General features: G+C 32.5%; 1 protein-coding gene across 9 annotated transcripts in view; it reads left to right on the top strand.

Annotated features, from left to right (window-relative positions):
- Positions 1-18139, top strand: part of chst8 (carbohydrate (N-acetylgalactosamine 4-0) sulfotransferase 8) — a 178543-nt gene that overhangs the window by 29926 nt on the left and 130478 nt on the right. For 6 of the 9 annotated variants that reach the window (XM_058752156.1, XM_058752153.1, XM_058752154.1 and 3 more), the window contains exon 2: positions 10230-10429. In XM_058752156.1, the coding sequence (XP_058608139.1) occupies positions 10255-10429 (175 nt within the window). In that variant the 5' untranslated portion in view covers positions 10230-10254. Of the gene's footprint in view, positions 1-10226; positions 10430-18139 lie in introns of all 9 variants that reach the window. The other 3 variants (XM_058752150.1, XM_058752151.1, XM_058752149.1) reach the window with 1 other exon arrangement.

The raw sequence follows: 18139 nt of genomic DNA, 5'->3' as shown, positions 1-18139 counted from the left end.
GCACTCGTGCTATTTGGGACAAAAACAGCACTCGTGTGATACTGCTCTCGCTGCTCCTGTGATATTCCTGTATCATATATGAGACAAAAACTCATACAGGGGCATTTTTTGCCCCAATTCCAGAGGCGTATAACTGTTAGTGAAACATTTTCAGTGCATCAGTAATTTTATTTGGACTAGTGAATCAATAATTATAAGACCAGGAATGTGTATTAAAGTATATTTCAGTTTTGATTTCATGTTGACTCCAAAATGAGAAAGATTATCTACCCTATTAAAAAATGTATATATTTAAAATAAATTTATTTCATACTAAGTATAGTTAAAATCTATTAACATATTTACTGACAGATAACTCGAGACTTACTGATATAAAAATTATAATTAAACTTTATTTGGCGTACTACTTGTGCACAATGCACATTTCTTAATATTAAGCCTAAAATGTGTTTTAATGTCACTTTTGATGAGAATTGTATGATCTTTGAATAATAACGGTCTTTAAATGCAAAATACTTAAAGTGTACCTGAAATGTACTTGCAATAGTTCCACTTTAGCACAATCAAATATATTAAGCATATCTTTAATTGTACTTCAGCATTACTTCTGCACAATTAAAGTGGATTAAATACAAACTTAGTTGTTTCAATTTAACAGATTTTAAGTATACCAGTTTAGTATACTAAAAGTACAATTGCAGGGCATTTTATTAAGTACATAAATATGAAAATGTATTTGTAGTATACTTAGCATGAAAAATGTATTTCAAATACTTTTAAGTATATTTATTTTTCACTAGGGTAGTCTTTGTTTCATTAGCGTTTGTCTTCAGCTTTTGTGCAACTGGTAAACAAAAGCAGTAGCTGTTGACCGGATGGGAAGGGATGCGAGTGGATGTTGTTTTCTCATCAGTCCCAGAGGAGAGTCTCAGAATGTGGCTCAACGTGGCTTCCCAAAACCAAAGTGCTCATCTATTATTCGCTCTCGTTTTTTAATCTCCTTCCTCAATTCATTGGCGCTCAGGACCCTGAAAACAGAAATGAGTTTAGTTGAAGCTTTTGTGATGCCGTTGCATAATTGAGCCGCATTAAATATGAGTGGAAAACAAGCCTCTGCCTTTAGTGCTCATGAAATTTACAAATGCCCAAAAAATGCACTGTAATTTTTTTATAAATGTGAGAATGACAGACAGGAACAAGAGATGTAATTTGAGCTGAGCATTCATTTAGCAAAATATTTGATGAAATCTTTTAATTCGTTTAATTTTAATTTTAATTTTAATTTTTTTATATTTGGTCATATTTTCATATGTTTAATTATGTATGTATTATTTTATTGATTTATTCACATTTTATTTCTTATAATATTTTTAGTTTTATTTTTTTTATTTGGTAATTTTTTATGTTTATGTATGCATGTATTCACATTGTATTTCTAAACACATTATTTATTTATTTACATTTGGATTTCTGCATTTAGCAGAAACATTTTATAACACTTTTATAACATTTAACAGAACAATTTATTTCTTGTAGCATTTTTTATATTATTATTTTTTTAAACTATGTATGCATGCATGTACAGTATTCACATTTTTTTAAAGAAAATTTTATTTATTTATCTATTTATTTATTTACATGCATACATACATACATACATGCATACATACATTTGGATTTATGCATTTAGCAGAAAATTTTAACCAAAACGACTTACACATGAGGAACGAAAGCAATTTAAAGTAGATTAGGAATTAGTTTAGTTGCTATTTGGGATAAATTGCATTTAAATTGTCTTAATTAAATTTAGTAATCAAAACATATAATTTTGTCTTTTATCTTTTTTTTTTTTTTTTCACTAAAAGATTTGCAAAGACATTTTTGTATATCAGGTGTTTTGATAATTGAGTTACTGCAGTTTAATACTGTTAGTTAGTTTGTTTGATGCATTAGCGATCAGCACAAACTAAAGCAGAGTAAAAGAAAAGAGGCTGTAGCCATAGTTGTATGGGTCAAGCTTCAGCTAATGATCTGTGACACTGGAGCCTAAAGCAGTTTAATATCGCTGCATTAATACAGCAGATCTATACTAGACCTGGTTTCAGAGAAAATCCTCCATCAGCAAAATGCAAAAATCAAACTCAGAAGAGCTGCTGTGTTACAGAGGTCAAGGACTGGCAGTTCACCTCCGGATTCCTGCAGCTGTTCTAGAGCATGAGCGCGAGTCGCGCCGCTGTGTTTGCATACCTCCTCGCTAATCAATATAGTCATATGTGACATCTGTGTTGTCTAATCTGTTTAATCTTGAGATGGTAAGCAAATATCCAGAACGCCCTAGCAACACCCTTAGTAACAAACAAGAACTCTCTATTAAATACACAGGACATATTAACTGTCCAGAACACCCTAGCAACTACATAGCAACACCATGAAGTCACTGTGACCTGGTTTTGCACAGGCAAACTACAATAGAATATCTTTCCCTGATCGAAGAGGGTCATATTTTGCTTATATGTGGAGATCAATGTAATTTTCTGCTTTTTATTTGTTTGTTTGATGTGTATGTTTATATATATATATATATATATATATATTAGTGCTGTCAAACAATTAATTGCGATTTATCGCATCCAAAATAAAAGTTTTTGTTTACATAATATATGTATGTGTACTGTGTATATTTATTATGTATATATAAATACACACACATGCATGTATATATTTAAGAAAATATGTTATGTTTATATATTAAATATATTTATATAATATAAATTATGTGAATATAAATTTATGCATGTGAATACTGTACATGTAAATATTTTTTAAATATATACTGTATGTGTGTATTTATATATACATAATAAATATACACAGTATCACTGTAAAAAGTGATAAGTTGACTTAACTTAAAACAATTGAGGAAACCCGTTGCCTTAAAATTATGAAGTAAATAATAATAATTAAAAAAAAAGTTAAGTGAACTTGACACACACATATATTATGTAAGCAAAAACTTTTATTTTGAATGTGATTAATCGCGATTAATCATTTGACAGCACTTATATATATGTGTGTGTGTGTGTGTGTATGTGTTATTTATTTACTTATACATACATACATACATACTTTTACATATAAATAATTGTATTTGTATTTTTGGCAAAAATGATTAATTCTTACATGTTTATTTACCTATTTATTTGTATTTATATGGTTGTTTATTTACTTTATTTATTTATTTATTTATTTTAAATTGATTTCATGTTGAATTATTTATATTTAGTCAGTTTATTTCATTAAAACTTTTTATCTAATAACATTTCTTTTTCTGATAATTTTTATTTATTTATTTATTTATTTACTTACTTATTTAATCGTATTTATATTTTGTTCCTTTTCTTTTAATACTTTCAAGGTGCTTTGAAGCAATATCTGTTGTGTAAGGCATTATACAAATAAATATTACATTATTTGTTTATTTATTTATTAAAACTAAAAATTTTATTTTTAATGTTTTTGTAATATTTTAATGTTTGTTCATTTATTTATTGACTTGGATGTTATTTACATGTATACATATTTAAATTTTTGTATTTGGAAATATTTATTTGTATATGTTTATTTATTTACTTATTTATTTGTATTTATATTGTTAATCATTTACTTTATTTATCTATTCATTTACTTTACTTTAATTTTTATGTTGAATTATTCATATTTATTGAATTATACATATTTTTCAGTTCTAATAACATTTTATTTTTATGATTATTTATTTATTTACTTATTTACTTGTATTTATTACTTTATCTAAGCAATTTTTATGTTGCTTTTTAATGAATCTTCCTTTCCTGTTTAATACTGTGAAGCTTATTTATTTATTTATTTGTTTGTATCTTTCATTAGTTGCTAATTTGGTTTAGTTGTATTCAAAAATGTCTTGATTAAATTTAGTAATCAATAAATGTTGTTCTAAATTTTATTCTCCTCTAATTTGCCTTGATTCCCTAAATAAACTCTGTGAACGGCACTGAATTCTGCTCTTGTGTGAAATGAAACGATGCAAATCTGAACTTGTGCTGGAAGTCTCTGATCGATCCCGCTCTGCTCTGTTCTGTCGCTCTGTTCAGGGTATAATTAACCAAACAAAGCTTATTGATTCTGCTTGTAGCTGAAATGGTTTGTGTGCTGGAGGTTGGGGAAGCGCTTTGTTGGCTATAAATAAAAACAGAAAGGAAAGCACGTATTGGATGCCGGAAAGCCACTAGTTGTATATTTCTGTGTCAGTTTTAGTAGGTTTGCGGAGGTTTAGGGCGGTATGGCTCTTTACGGATCCCCACATATGTCATCTTAAGTTGTATTGATGTTGGATGTGCTTTTATATCGTCTGAAGGCAGGCGTGGATTTATTTAACACACTAAATCAGAAGATTGTCCGACAAACGGTCATAAAACACAAGGTCCTGTGAGGAACAACAGATTGTTTTGAGGCAGAAACTCTAAATTAAAGCAGCTTTAACACTGTTTACAGGAACACTTTCAGTCTTTGTGTCGCTGTGTGTGTTTGCTGTCAATAGACTGATTTGTTGCAAGTAACACTGCATTTGTTGCATTCAGAGTGAAGGAAGTCTCAATGAAAGAGAAAAACAGCCTTGATCAGACAGAGATTGTGTGTGTCTGATATCAGGCAGCATGTGTGCATTCATTCATATCTACTGTAATGTTGAATCTTAGTGGAATGTGCCTTATGTCCTGTCTTATTTCATGTTTCTGCTCTTATAGTGAATGATTCATCAACTGCACTCCGAATATCTTTCCTTAATCAAAGAGGATAATATTCTATTTATGTGTGGCAATCAACAGTATTTATTTATTTATGGTAAAAGTTAATGTTTAATTATTCATTTATTTATCTATTCATTTTATTATTTATTATTTACTTTGTATTTGATAATGTTTATTTTTATGTTTAATTATTTACATATTTATTTATTTATTTGTATTTAATATGGCTATTTTTACTTGTATTACTTTTTATTATTTTGTTATTTATTTATTTATTTTAAATGATTCTTAAGAAATATATTACTCATAATAATAATAATAATAATAATAAATTATTATTATTTAATTTGGGATATGTCACTGTAAAAAGTGATAAGTTGACTTAACTTAAAAAAATTGAAGAAACCCGTTGCCTTAAAATTTTTAAGTAAATGATAATTAAAAAAATAAGTTAAGTGAATTGTCAAGTTCACTTAACTTTTTTTTTTATTTATTTTTTTTATTATTATTTACTTAATAATTTTAAGGCAACGGGTTTCCTCAATTTTTTAAAGTTAAGTCAGCTTATCACTTTTTACAGTGTAGGTTTGTATCCAAAACTCAACACTGATAATAATCTGAAATGTTTGTTGAGCAGCAAATCAGCATATTAGAATGATTTCTGAAGGATCATGTGACACTGAAGTGACCTTAGTGAAAAATAAATATACTTAAATGTATTTGAAATACATTTATTTCATGCTAAGTATACTACAAATATATTTTTATATTTATGTACTTAATAAAATGTCCTGCAATTGTACTTTTAGTATACTAAACTGGTATACTTAATGTCTGTTAAATTGGAACAACTAATTTTGTACTTAATGCACTTTAATTACGCAGAAGTAGTGTTGAAGTACAATTAAATACATACTTAGTATATTTTATTGTGCTAAAGTGGAACTATTGCAAGTATACTTCAGGTACACTTTAAATATTTGGCATTTAAAGTTTGATATTAATTCAAAGATCATACAATCCTCATCAAAAGTGACACTAAAACACATTTTAGACATTTTAGACTAATTTTTATATCTCAAGTTATCGGTCAGTAAATATGTTAATAGATTTGAACTATACTTAGTATGAAACAAATGTATTTTAAATATATTACGTTTTTACTAGGGGAGTAATGATGGTGAAAATTCAGCTTTGATCACAGAAATAAATTACATTTTACAATATATTCACATAGAAATCAGCTATTTTAAATCATAATAATATTTCACTATTTTTATGGTTTTTTGATTAAACAAATGCAGCTTTTTGAACTATAGTATATATTTATTTTTTATTGTTTAATGCTGATTGTAGGTAAAATCATGCAGTAATTTAATGGTGTTACTGAAGGTTACAGCAATGATAGCAAATATCCTCACAGACAGAGTTGTCTTTGCAGACACTGAAACACAACACAGCGTCTCCAGAGCAAACTGTGAGCTTTGTTTATGAATTCTCTCCAGCTGAAGGACAGCCATTGAGCAAAACACCGCATTCATTCAGAGGTTGTTTTGCGGCGCATTAGAGACGTGCGCTCAAATATAGAGGCTATGGGAAATCAATTGAAGGTTGATTATACACACACACACACACACACACACACAATGTATGCCCATGAATAACAGACCTGATTGAACACAACTGCGCAGGAAAACCTGCTTTCAATTTAATTAAACTCTAATTAAGATTGTTATGTTCAGCGCTGCAATTATTCAGATGGATCTGAAGAGTGTAATTCACATGTCAATGCATCTTGTGTGTCAAGAAAAGACACCTGTGATTGTGTGTGTGAGTTTTCATCCACAAAGAACCAAACAACAGTCTCAGGAATACGTGTGCAAAGGTTTTTGCTCATTGAAAGTAAAACTGTTGAACTTTTGGTATTTTTCTCTTCTCATTGAAAACATTTAAAGAAAACATTACAATAAGGTTTGTTAACATTAGTTAACGCATAAAATAACATAAAATAACAATGAACATTACATTTTTTTAAGCATTTCTTAATATTTCTTAATGTTTAGTAAAAAAATATAATTGTTCCTTGATTGTCCAAGTGTTATTTTAGTATTATTTATATACTATTTTAGTTTTTATTGATATTTTGAATTACCTTTTATTTTTATGCTTTCAGTTTTCATTTTAATTTTTGGTTACATTTTTAGTAATTTTTTTATGTTTTTGTCATTTTTTTTAATATTACTATTTTAGTTTTATCATTATTATTATTTTTAATTATTATTATTTTTTAGTGTTTCAACTTAAACTAAATGAAAATTAGAAATGTTGCCTTTGCAACTAAGTAAAATAAGTTTTTCATCTAAAATGTATATTTCATTTTATTTTATTTTAGCTTTATTTCAATGAACAAAATGTTTTAATAGTTTACATTTTTATCAATAATAATCCTGATTTGTTCATTTTAGTTCACAGTGCATTAACTAAAGATAATGAATACAACTTTTATTTATGTTTATTTTAAAATTGCATTGGTAAATATTGAAATTAACATTGACTAATGCTGTAGAAGTATTGTTTAGAAAATTGAACTCATTATTCAGCCTTTTGATATTTCTTATGAAATTTTGGCCACTGAAATATGCATGTAAAAGCTTGAATGTATAGATGTATATTTAAATAAACAGCATAAGATTCAGCCTCTTACTTGCACAACATTATCATATGGTGTTGAAAAGATGCAAGAGAGTTTACACAACTCATAAAACTGCAGCTTTTAGTTTCGCCAGTATGAAAGAAGATGTCTCGGCGCTGTCATATGTGGGTGGTGGTGCAACATTTGTGTACAAAATTAGACGTTTACATCTCATGTCCATTTATTTGTGGACTGTAGACGCTCTGGCAACATCAAATCACTATGGCAACATCCTCCGACTTCTGCAACTGTATGTTCTCATTATCTGAGAGATGACCTGACCGTTCGCTCATTTACATACACTGCAGAAAATCTGATGGAGGATCAAGACAAAATACACTTGCTAAGATTTCTTAAAGCAAGCACTCAGGTTTACACAGTGCAAGACAATAGGCATCATGAAATTGGTTTGAAGAACACATTTTGAGCAGATTTGATGTAAATATTACTTTTTATGCAGCTGAAAATTATTATTTTTTTACTTTTTCTTGAACTTTTTCTTTAAAAATGAAAGTGCTAGTACTTTTTGAATTGATTTGTACATATTTTGCACTTTCCACCCCATTGCACACAGAAAAAAAGCAATGTTTTGACAACACACGTGCAGATTTTTAACATGCCAATAAAGCATGTTAATAAAGCCACAATACAAGACATAAACTACAGTTGTGAGATATAAAGCCAAAATGCGAGATATAAACTCAAACTTGTAAGCAAAAATGTCAAATTTTTTGAATAAAAAGTCACAGTTTTGAATTGTGGGTAACCGAATGGTGATATAGAAATTCACAATTACCTTTTTTTATTTTTTATTTTGTAGCGGTAATGGGTTTCCATTGAAGATTTGTAGGTTTTTTGCAGAGTATTAAAATGCATTTTGTGTGATAGATTTCTTTTATTATATTTTCTCTCTCTCGTCACATGTTGTTTTCCATCCTGGTTGTTCCTCCTGTTTTCTTGTCATCTTGTTTCCCTGGTAAGCTGTGTCTCACGCTGTGACAGGTTCTCTAATGAGACTCACACACTAACGAGCCTCATTCTGCTCCGGAATATTAATTCTCTCAGAAAACCTGCTATAATTATACATACAACAGCAGAGTAATAAAATTCCTGCTAAACGCGATGAGAACGGCATTCTCGCAGTGAACACCGTTTTAACATCTGCACGTTATTACACCGATCTGAATTGAATTTCCTGTGCAATACAATATTCGGAAATTTATGAATGCATTCAAATGAATTTTTTTTTTTTTCACTCCACCAACTTACATAGGTACTTTGCAATCTATCTTTTCCTACTAATTAAAAAAAAGGAAATTGCATGTAAAGCATTCATGCAGCATGCACTGATTTGTCATTCAAAATGTAGTGTGCAAAGTAGTTATCAATTGACCTCATTAAGTTTGTTTAATGTTTAATTCAGTGGGTGGCATCCAGTTATTGTCACAAACAAGTGGTTATGTTTCGTTTTTATTCAGTTTTGTGTAACTTTCGGCAGTGTGATCACCTAACGAGTCAATTAGAGAGATGTTAGTCAGATGCATTGCTCTGTGTGGAATAATATTGTGTGAAATCATGTAAAAGCATGCATGCACAGTATTCTGTAGAAACAGTACGAATTTGTGTCTGTGTTTTTGTGTCAGTACATCAATAATTCACCCAACCTTGTTTTTCCCTTAGTAACCATAAGCAGAAGTAGGGCAGAACATATGAATCAATCACACTTGAACACGTCTATATCTGCAGCCTCTCACCTGATTACGGTCTGTTCTGAGATCAGGTAAAATGAATAGTCTCACCCCGCTTCTGCCTGTCAGTCTCTCGTCCAGCGCTGAGCTAATGGGCCGTTGAGTCTATATGCGTTTGTGATTATTTCTCTATCACGCTGACGGGCCGCTGAAGCCTCTTCGGTAAATACGCCGTTATGGGCTAATTTGATGCCGACACACGTTTTTTTTCACACTCTGAGGAACACGATGTGAAATCATACCTCTCAGGGATGTGAAATGCATCAGATAGTAGAGTGGAGATGCATGTCAGATTGAATCCTAAAACTCCTCCTCATGAGCTGAGATGTTCTGCAGTGAACGTCTGCACAAATTCAGGGTTTAACTACTGATTTGTTGTGCATTATTTGGGTTACTATTTTGGTTAAGATTGACTTTGATATTGTTTCCAGATGAACACTTGACTGAAGCAGCAGCTCGGCTTTACTTGATTATCCACACATCATTTTCTTTTTAGGAAAAGAGTCTCAAATCTGATCATCAGGATCTTTTGAGGATCTTTTGTTTCCAGAAGCAGTTTTACTTTCACTGTTCCTCAGTGGAGGAATGATCTTCCCTTCAGACTATATATGAGCCAAAAACACCTGATGGATCGAATATGACAAAAAAACATTCTAAAGATTCATTAAACTGTTCCATCTCAAAATCTTTTTTTCTGACTATTCATATTTACAGGGTTAAAATTGGTTCTGCACTTTTTGTTCTCTCTGAAGTTCAGTAATAATACTGACTGAAGTTTTTTGCATCATTCCCGTAACACCAAGGTCATAAGTTCGATTCCCAGAGAATGCAAGAACTTGAATGTGTTATAAGATGCTTTGGATAATGGCATCAGCCAAATGCATACATGTAAATGCAAGAACAGCATAATTTAATTTTTCCATCCATTCATTTAACTAACAGGCTGGTTTCTTCTTCTGTAAATGAGGATGTGTTCACAATCTGTGTTTCTTTCTCTTTCAGCAGGAGTGTCTTTCGGTTCTGAGCTGTGATGCTCTTCGTGGATTGTAAGATGGTGGATTTTCTTCGTGGTCGGAGGAGGATGCGGGTGTCCGTCTGCAAGCCGCCCTGCTCCTTCTGGTTTCTGCTGCTGTTTGGGGTCGGAGGACTCGTTCTCTTCATCCACCTGCAGGATCTGTCCGATATGGTGCTTCAACAGGCTCCAGGTAGGAAGAAACGGTCAATTATGGTCAACCGTCAGCACGTAGAATGAATTCAGACTGTGATATATCACGTTGAGCCATTCGTTGCCAAGCTTTCATTGTGTTTAGGAGAAGATTATAGTTTTGGACTTCAGGACAAAATGAACGTGGTTTGAGGCTTTTATGTGTGAGGTTGCACACAGGGACTAAATTTAACATTTTGCAAGACTTGTGAATTGACAAAATAGTGCTGTAAATATATTTTGCCAACCATGAAACTTTATTGTATATTGTCGCATTAAAAAAGCATATATTTATGTCTCTCAGAATGAGTTCTCTAGCTGACTTGTCCTGCAGATTTAGCGCTGTGTCACTCGTACACCAGCCAGTCTCCGTGCAACACCATCTGTCACAAAAACATCCACAACCATCATGATTTTGGTCTTATTTTCATTTTTGGTGGAAAAATGTGTCACCACAGTGAGTATTTTTAACCATGTAAAGCTTAATAGTCAGAAATAATAGTCAGAAAAATCTATTTTATTTGTTTATTTATTTATTATGTGTTTTGAGTATTATATTTGATCCATCAGGCCTTTTTGGCTTATGAAGTGAGAATATGGAGGGAAAAACAGCTGAACCAAACTGAAAAAGTCTTTCTAGCTTGAAAGGCTGATGATAATTGTTCAACCAATGCACAAAAGTTTCTCTTTGATTTGTTTTGCTTCAGATCATGATGCCGGCCAGCAGGCCAGAAACATTTTGTTTACTCTACAAAGCACATTTTACTTTTCATGTGGTGTTTGGCAAGCGTTCATTTTGGATCAGTGTTGTATACGGAGCACTTTGGTGTTGGCGAAAGGCTTTAGGTGCATCTGTGGTCAGAAACACGTCTAATAAACAAAACAAACAACAGGATAGTTGTTCAGATTTGAGTAAAATGGATGAATAGATGCATTAGGTGACTCTGGAATGCTATATTGTGATTGGTTAGTTTTGGCATTCATTAGAGTTTATTCTGGATTTAGATCAGCTGATTGCACAGACATGTGATGTTGTTCTGTCTGTCATTTGTAAGTGTTGTTAGCAAAATTTTGAACAGTAAAAAACACACACAGCGTGAGAAATCTTGGCTACCGTCACACGTCACCGGTGATGATGTGAACCACGGGAAACGGTTGCTTCATTACCGAAGAACTAGTTTTAGGCACGCACAAGGACACACTGCAAACACCTGCTGTACGGATGCGTGTTTGTGCTTCTGTTCAGCCAAAATGAGGAAAACAAAACCACAGATATGAACACAGCTCTCCAGGCTCTTTTACAGTTATCTGCTGATACTCACATGAATCGGAATGGCTCTGCCTTTTTTGGGCAAATTCACTATTTTTGTTGGAGCTAAAGAATCAAATAAGTTTTGTGATTACAGTTTTTCTCAATCGCTTTGGTGCATTTCTCAGATCAGAAATGAAATTCTCAAAACTACTTGTTCAGCCTCCACGTCATCTAGTCACTTCTGCACATCATAAAAGCAGTTTCTCATTCTTTTGAACAAGTTGCGATTGCTTTGGTACATTTATGCAATTGATTATGTACATTTGTCTGCGGTTTCCTACATTTTCAGTTGCTATTGTCATGTTGCTTGAAATGTATTATATAGTTCTCTGTGCTATATTCTTACCCCTCAAAACATCTAGTCATTAGTTCATCATATAAGTCATTAAATGCAAAATGGTTGATCTAGTTGTCATAAACTGTCAAGCATATGTTCTACACATTTCTATTAGACTTTTTGTAAATTTGCCATGAATTGTGAAAGTGAATTTTGACTTTCACTGAAGAGAATGTAGATTAACCAATGACAAACCAGTTCTCTGAAATAGCTCAAAGATACATCTCATGAACCTTCAATTGGAAAGCATATATAGACAGAGGACAACACAAGAGTTACAAATTCTGACAATGGACTTTCAAAAAAAAAAAAAAAAAAAGATTTCACCCTTGTGCCCATATTTCTTTTTCTTTTCTATATCACAATGATGTTGTAATGTTTTTTTGTTTTTTTTGGTCAGATCACTAGTAAACTGTATCCAATCCAGTCTTTCAATCAGTATCCCACATACAGTAATGTGTAAATTTGTACGTTTGAAATGGATATATGGCATACATAAAAAGTGCAGAATTCTGCATTTCAATACAGTAACTGTCATCCAAACCGTTGCCATAGTTTACATCAGAACATCCCTCCAGAGGGATTGTATTGACAACATGACTAAGCAATTTGACTGTCTTATCCGTACACAACGACACAAGGACTTGTCATTCTGATGGCACTGACATGTTCATTGACATAGATATTTATTTTTGAGAGATGAACTAAGTATTTTGAGCAAGAGACTGGCTTTTGCAGGTAATCCATGGTGTTTTGCTATTTGTACGAGTTGTTTTGAGAAATGCACTTACTGTTTTGCAAATATTAAGGATGATTCGAGAAATGCACCAAAGCGACTGTGTTATTTAGTGTAGTTTTTATTAATATTTTGATGTGTTTTTAAATGTTTAATTTTTATATGTCCCATTTTGAGTTTAATTTTAAAGTTTTAGTAATTTTGTTGTGTGCATTTGTCATTTTTAGCTGTTGTTTATATGGTTTTTATATGACTTTGCTATCAAGCTAGTTGTTTAATATTATCAGTTAATGTTTTATTTCAGGTAACAAAATTTTTTTATGGTTTCAGTTTTTTGAAGTTTGGTATCTTGTGATTCATCATTTCAGGTGTGTGTTAGTGTTATTTTAGTGCCATTGTAGTTTTTATCAATATTTTGACATTTTTATATTTTCTGTTTTTATTTTAATTAGTTAAAGTTTTAGTAATTTTGTTGTGAGTCATAAGATAAAGATTTTTTTAAAGGTTAACTATAATAACGATGTTAATATTACTTTATTTAATTTGTTTTTAAATAGAAATACATTTTATTTCTACAGTGGTAGAAGTCTGAACAATAAGACTACGGTGGTGCAGTCTGAACAATAAAACAGACCCCAAATGAGTCATTCAGTAAGAGTTTAAAGGTCTAAAATGAATGTGGACCAGCTCAGATCATTTCATGAGAAATGTTTGAGTTCACATTGAGATCTTTTCATTGCAGACTTTGGTATCTTGGCAAGTTTGAGACTTTGTTGAGATCTTTTGAAACTCTTGATTACTGGGCTCTTTTTCTGAGGAGAAACATCTGAGATGCAGATTTCAGCAACTCTTGCAATTATCTCTTAGTATCTGTTTAGGAGAAAAAAACAAAAAAACAAAAAAAAAAACCGAGAAATTAAAGTGATCTCATTTCTGTTTTTGTTTTTTTCTTTTTTCTTTCTTTCTTCCCTTTATATGAGGGTATTTTTATTTTTGTCCGTTTTTAGAAATCACCCAGAACTGAATGAAGCGGTTACGGTGTCACATTAGGCAACTGCGTCAGTTGTGATAAATATATTTAGCAGTGTTAACATATTTAATTAATCATTGGCAGTCCTCAGTCATGGGATTTTTGCGTGATTTCATTTGGCTCATTTTCTTTTCCTCAGAGACTCTGAGAAACTGAAAAGGCATTTTCTTTGATACTATTTTCAAATGAAACACATTTTTCAATGAAGAAAGAAAAAAAGGATTATCCTGAAGTGTTCAGAGGATTGTAAAGCCGCTCTCAGCCGGAGCTCAGGAACGCCGCAGCCTTTCTGCTGCTGAACTGGATCAGATGGAGGGAATGAAGGTTATATAAAAGCATTGCGGCTGAACTCCAGCGGTCCTATTCCTCTTTAGTATTTCTGAACACTTTTCTGTGCTGTAGACCTAATGCTGGAGACTGTACTTCAAAGATGAATATATGCATGTCTGGGTCAGTAAGACACTGTTTAATAGTTTTGGAAGAAGTCTCTTCTGCTCACCAAGGCTGCATTTATTTGATCAAAAATACAGTAAAAATGTGCAATATTATTACAATTTACAATAACTGTTTTTTTTAATGTGAATATTTATTAAAATGCAATTTATTCCTGTGATCAAACCTGAATTTTCAGCATCATTACTCCAGTCTTCAGTGTCACATGATCCTTCAGAAATCATTCTAATATGCTGATTTGCTGCTCAAGAAACATTTCTGATTATTATCAATGTTGAAAACAGTTGTGCCGCTTCATATTTTTGTGGAAAGTGTGATACATTTTATGTTTCAGCACAGATGAAAGTTCAAAAGAACAGCATTTATTTGAAAAGGAAATCTTATGTAACATTATGATTGCCTTACTGCACTTTTGATCAATTTAACGCATCCTTGATTAATAAAAGTATTCATTTGTTTAAAAAAAGTCTTTCTGACCCCAAAAATGTAATGATATGCAAACCATGTAATGCACTATCCAAACCAAACAATTCACTAAAATGAATTTGCATCCTCAACATTTCTTGAGAGGCAGTTTTGTAGCCTTTTATTGCATTACACTACTGTCACATACTGAAAACATTGACTAAGTTAATGGTGCCACTATATTTAGTTTGTTTGCCAGATTTAGTTCATTTGGCTCATTGTGCTAAAACACACAGCGTCAGCACGGGGAGCAAAGCTTTTACTCTCATTGTTTCTGCTCAAATCTCCCACTCAAATAATTGTTTAAGGACAATCGAGGAATCCTCAGTGAATCGCCATGGGAACGCCGTCACTTGCGCCGTGGTCGACAGAGAGAAATTACCCACAAAAATTGGGAGCAGGGAGCATTTCCTGTGCATTGTGGGTTAAGAGCGATTTCTCGGCCTCAGCAGGACACGCCACACTCACAAAGAAGAGTCATGGCCTTTTCAAGCACAGAGAGATGTTTCATTGCTGCGAATTGAACTTCATTCTTAGAACGCTCGGATTCATCTCCGCCGACAAAACACAGCCTCCCCGGCCTCATAAGGTCAAATACGTTCTCTAACAGCTCTGTTAGCGAGAGAGGCGCTCTTGAGGGACGGATCGTACGGTGCTAATCAGAAGAGCCGGCTCTTGTGCGCCGCTCAGGTGTCGGGATCAACCGCAGCCAATCAGAATCCACTCCACTCCAGCGCTGAATGAGATTGCTTTCATGCAGGAGCTGCTGTGGACCTCGTGACATCAGACGAGCACAATAACATCAGCCATCTAAACACAACAGCCCTGAGAGACACGCCGAGATTACAGCCGCATCTCTGGAGGAATCCGAGCAAATTACGAGACTTAATTAACGGAGGAGAGCTGAAGTCAGACGACAGATGTGTGTGACGAACAGATGCTGGTTTACATACTTACCCGTAGAGCTATTCAGATAGATAGACAGACAGACAGACAGACAGACAGACAGACAGATAGAGAGAGAGAGAGAGAGAGAGGGACAGACAGACAGACGGACAGACAGAGAGAGAGAGAGAGAAAAAAAAAGCTAATTTGAATTTAGATAGATAGACAGATAGATAGATAGATAGATAGATAGATAGATAGATAGATAGATAGATAGATAGATAGATAGATAGATAGATAGATAGATAGATCCAATAACTCATAAATTTGAAAATGATTCTTGAAAATGTTTTGACTGAATGATTCTAAATAATTGATTCAGAAGAGTCATTTGGGTGTCAATCAGAACCATCCTCTTTTACTGTGGTGTTCAGTCAGCCGTACCATTAAATGTTGCCAGATTTATGCTTAAAACAAGTGAAAAAGTCCTAGTCGATTCAAGGTATATTCTTTGAAATAATGTTACTTTGCAATTTAATGCATCTGTTTTGTAGGATGTTTAGGTATTTTCATTGGAAAACAAGAGAGAAAGTACAGAATGAAATGGGCACTAATGTAAGAGATTCGTCAGAGATCTTGAGTCCAGTCTAACCGGTGTTCACACAGATCTCACGTTTCACATGATTACTGAACACAAGCCTCCTTATGCTTTACTGCAGGACTTTCTCTACCTTCTCAGTCTTACCTCTCTCGCTCTCACTCTAATCATCATTCAGGGACTCGTATTGACTTTCCTCGGATACAACCTTGTAATCCGCCGAGACGCTCTGTTTACTTCTGATCTGTACATAAAACACTACAAATTGGACAAAAGACAGCTTTCTTTATTTGAAACGGCGCCGCAATTAAATCCTGACCATGCGAGAAAAACCCACGACGAGAGCTTGACGTGTGCTAATAACCCATCAGCTGCTTCACAACGGTGTGAGGATTCACCAGTCAAAGAGATCTGGGTTTTTACATTTCATTTGTGTGCGAACAGCACTAACTTACCCATGAGAGACTACTGAAAAACACAGCTAGCCAAACAGAGAGAGTTTAACTGTAATCAGACAAGATTATTTCAGCATTTTCATTTCTGATTATTATCGAAGTTGAAAACAGTTGTGCTGCTTTATATTTTTTGTGGAAGCTGTGATACGTTTTATTTTTCAGGATTCTTTGATGAATACAAAGTTAAAAAGAACGACATTTGTTTAAAATAGAAATAATTTAACTAGTGCTGATTAATCGCATCCTAAATAAAAGTTTTTGTTTACATAATATATATGTGTGTACTGTATATATATATTTATAATGTATATATAAATACACATACTGTACATGCATGTGAATATTTAAGAAAATGTTATGTTTATATATTAAATATATTTATATATATTATGAATTATATGAATATAAATATATACACGTAAATATGTAAATATTTTGTATGTGTGTGTATTTGTATATACATAATAAATACTTGTATACACAGTACACACACATTATGTAAACACAAACTTTTATTTTGCATGCGATTAATCGCGATTTGACATCAGTAATTATAACATTATTTCAACATAACATTGATATAACGTAATATTAATACATACATAAAGTGCATAATATGAATATTTTATCACAACATTATAAATGTCTTTACTGTCAATTTTAATTTTAATTAATTGAATGCCTTATTGGCAGAAAAAAATATCGGAAAAAAACTATATAATTATATACTATAAACAAATATATAATTCTATTAAAAAACCATTATAAATGTCTTTACATTACATAGATAGATAGATAGATAACAGTGATTCATGTCTAAGCAGACAACACTAATATGGTTTAGAGATGCTTTTTAGTGCTTTTTAGTCCAATGAAAATTACACAACCTGTATAATGATCATAATGGTTTTAAAATCAAGCAAAATTTGTTCATTCCACTGAATTACTCTAAATTACCCTCGTTCAAGTGAATCCCGCTGAAATCTCTCATTCGGTTATATTCAAGAAACTGATTGCTGTGTTTAGTAATATGAAGCCTCCCAGAATGCAACAGGTTTTCAGTGTTTCTCAGGGTCAAAGGCTTCAACATAATAAAATCATTAGTATGGAAAAAGCAGGAAGTTGAGGAGAACGGTGTGTGTTATTGTGAATTTGATCCGTGTCACATCGAGCTTCAGTAATCCGTCCATCTGTCTGTGTTTGTGAAACTCAATTTATCCGCCTCTTCGCGTAATTAAAGCTCACTGATGACCCTCAGCACAGAGTCAAAGCCGTCCACAGATGATGCTTCTCAAGCAGTCCATTGTTTTCAGTTTCTCCTTCCTCCTCATGTGTTTATTCCGGTCAGAGTGTGAACCGGTTTCATTAGACCGCCTCGGCTCGGCTCAGGTGGAAGGTGCGGATCTGTAAACACAGACATAAGCAGTTTGTCCCCTAATG

The sequence above is a fragment of the Onychostoma macrolepis genome, chromosome 18 (genome assembly GCF_012432095.1).
Source record: "Onychostoma macrolepis isolate SWU-2019 chromosome 18, ASM1243209v1, whole genome shotgun sequence".
Classification (NCBI taxonomy): domain Eukaryota; kingdom Metazoa; phylum Chordata; class Actinopteri; order Cypriniformes; family Cyprinidae; genus Onychostoma; species Onychostoma macrolepis.
Note: the sequence above shows the minus strand (reverse complement) of the source record. Positions and strands in the feature narration are given on the sequence as shown.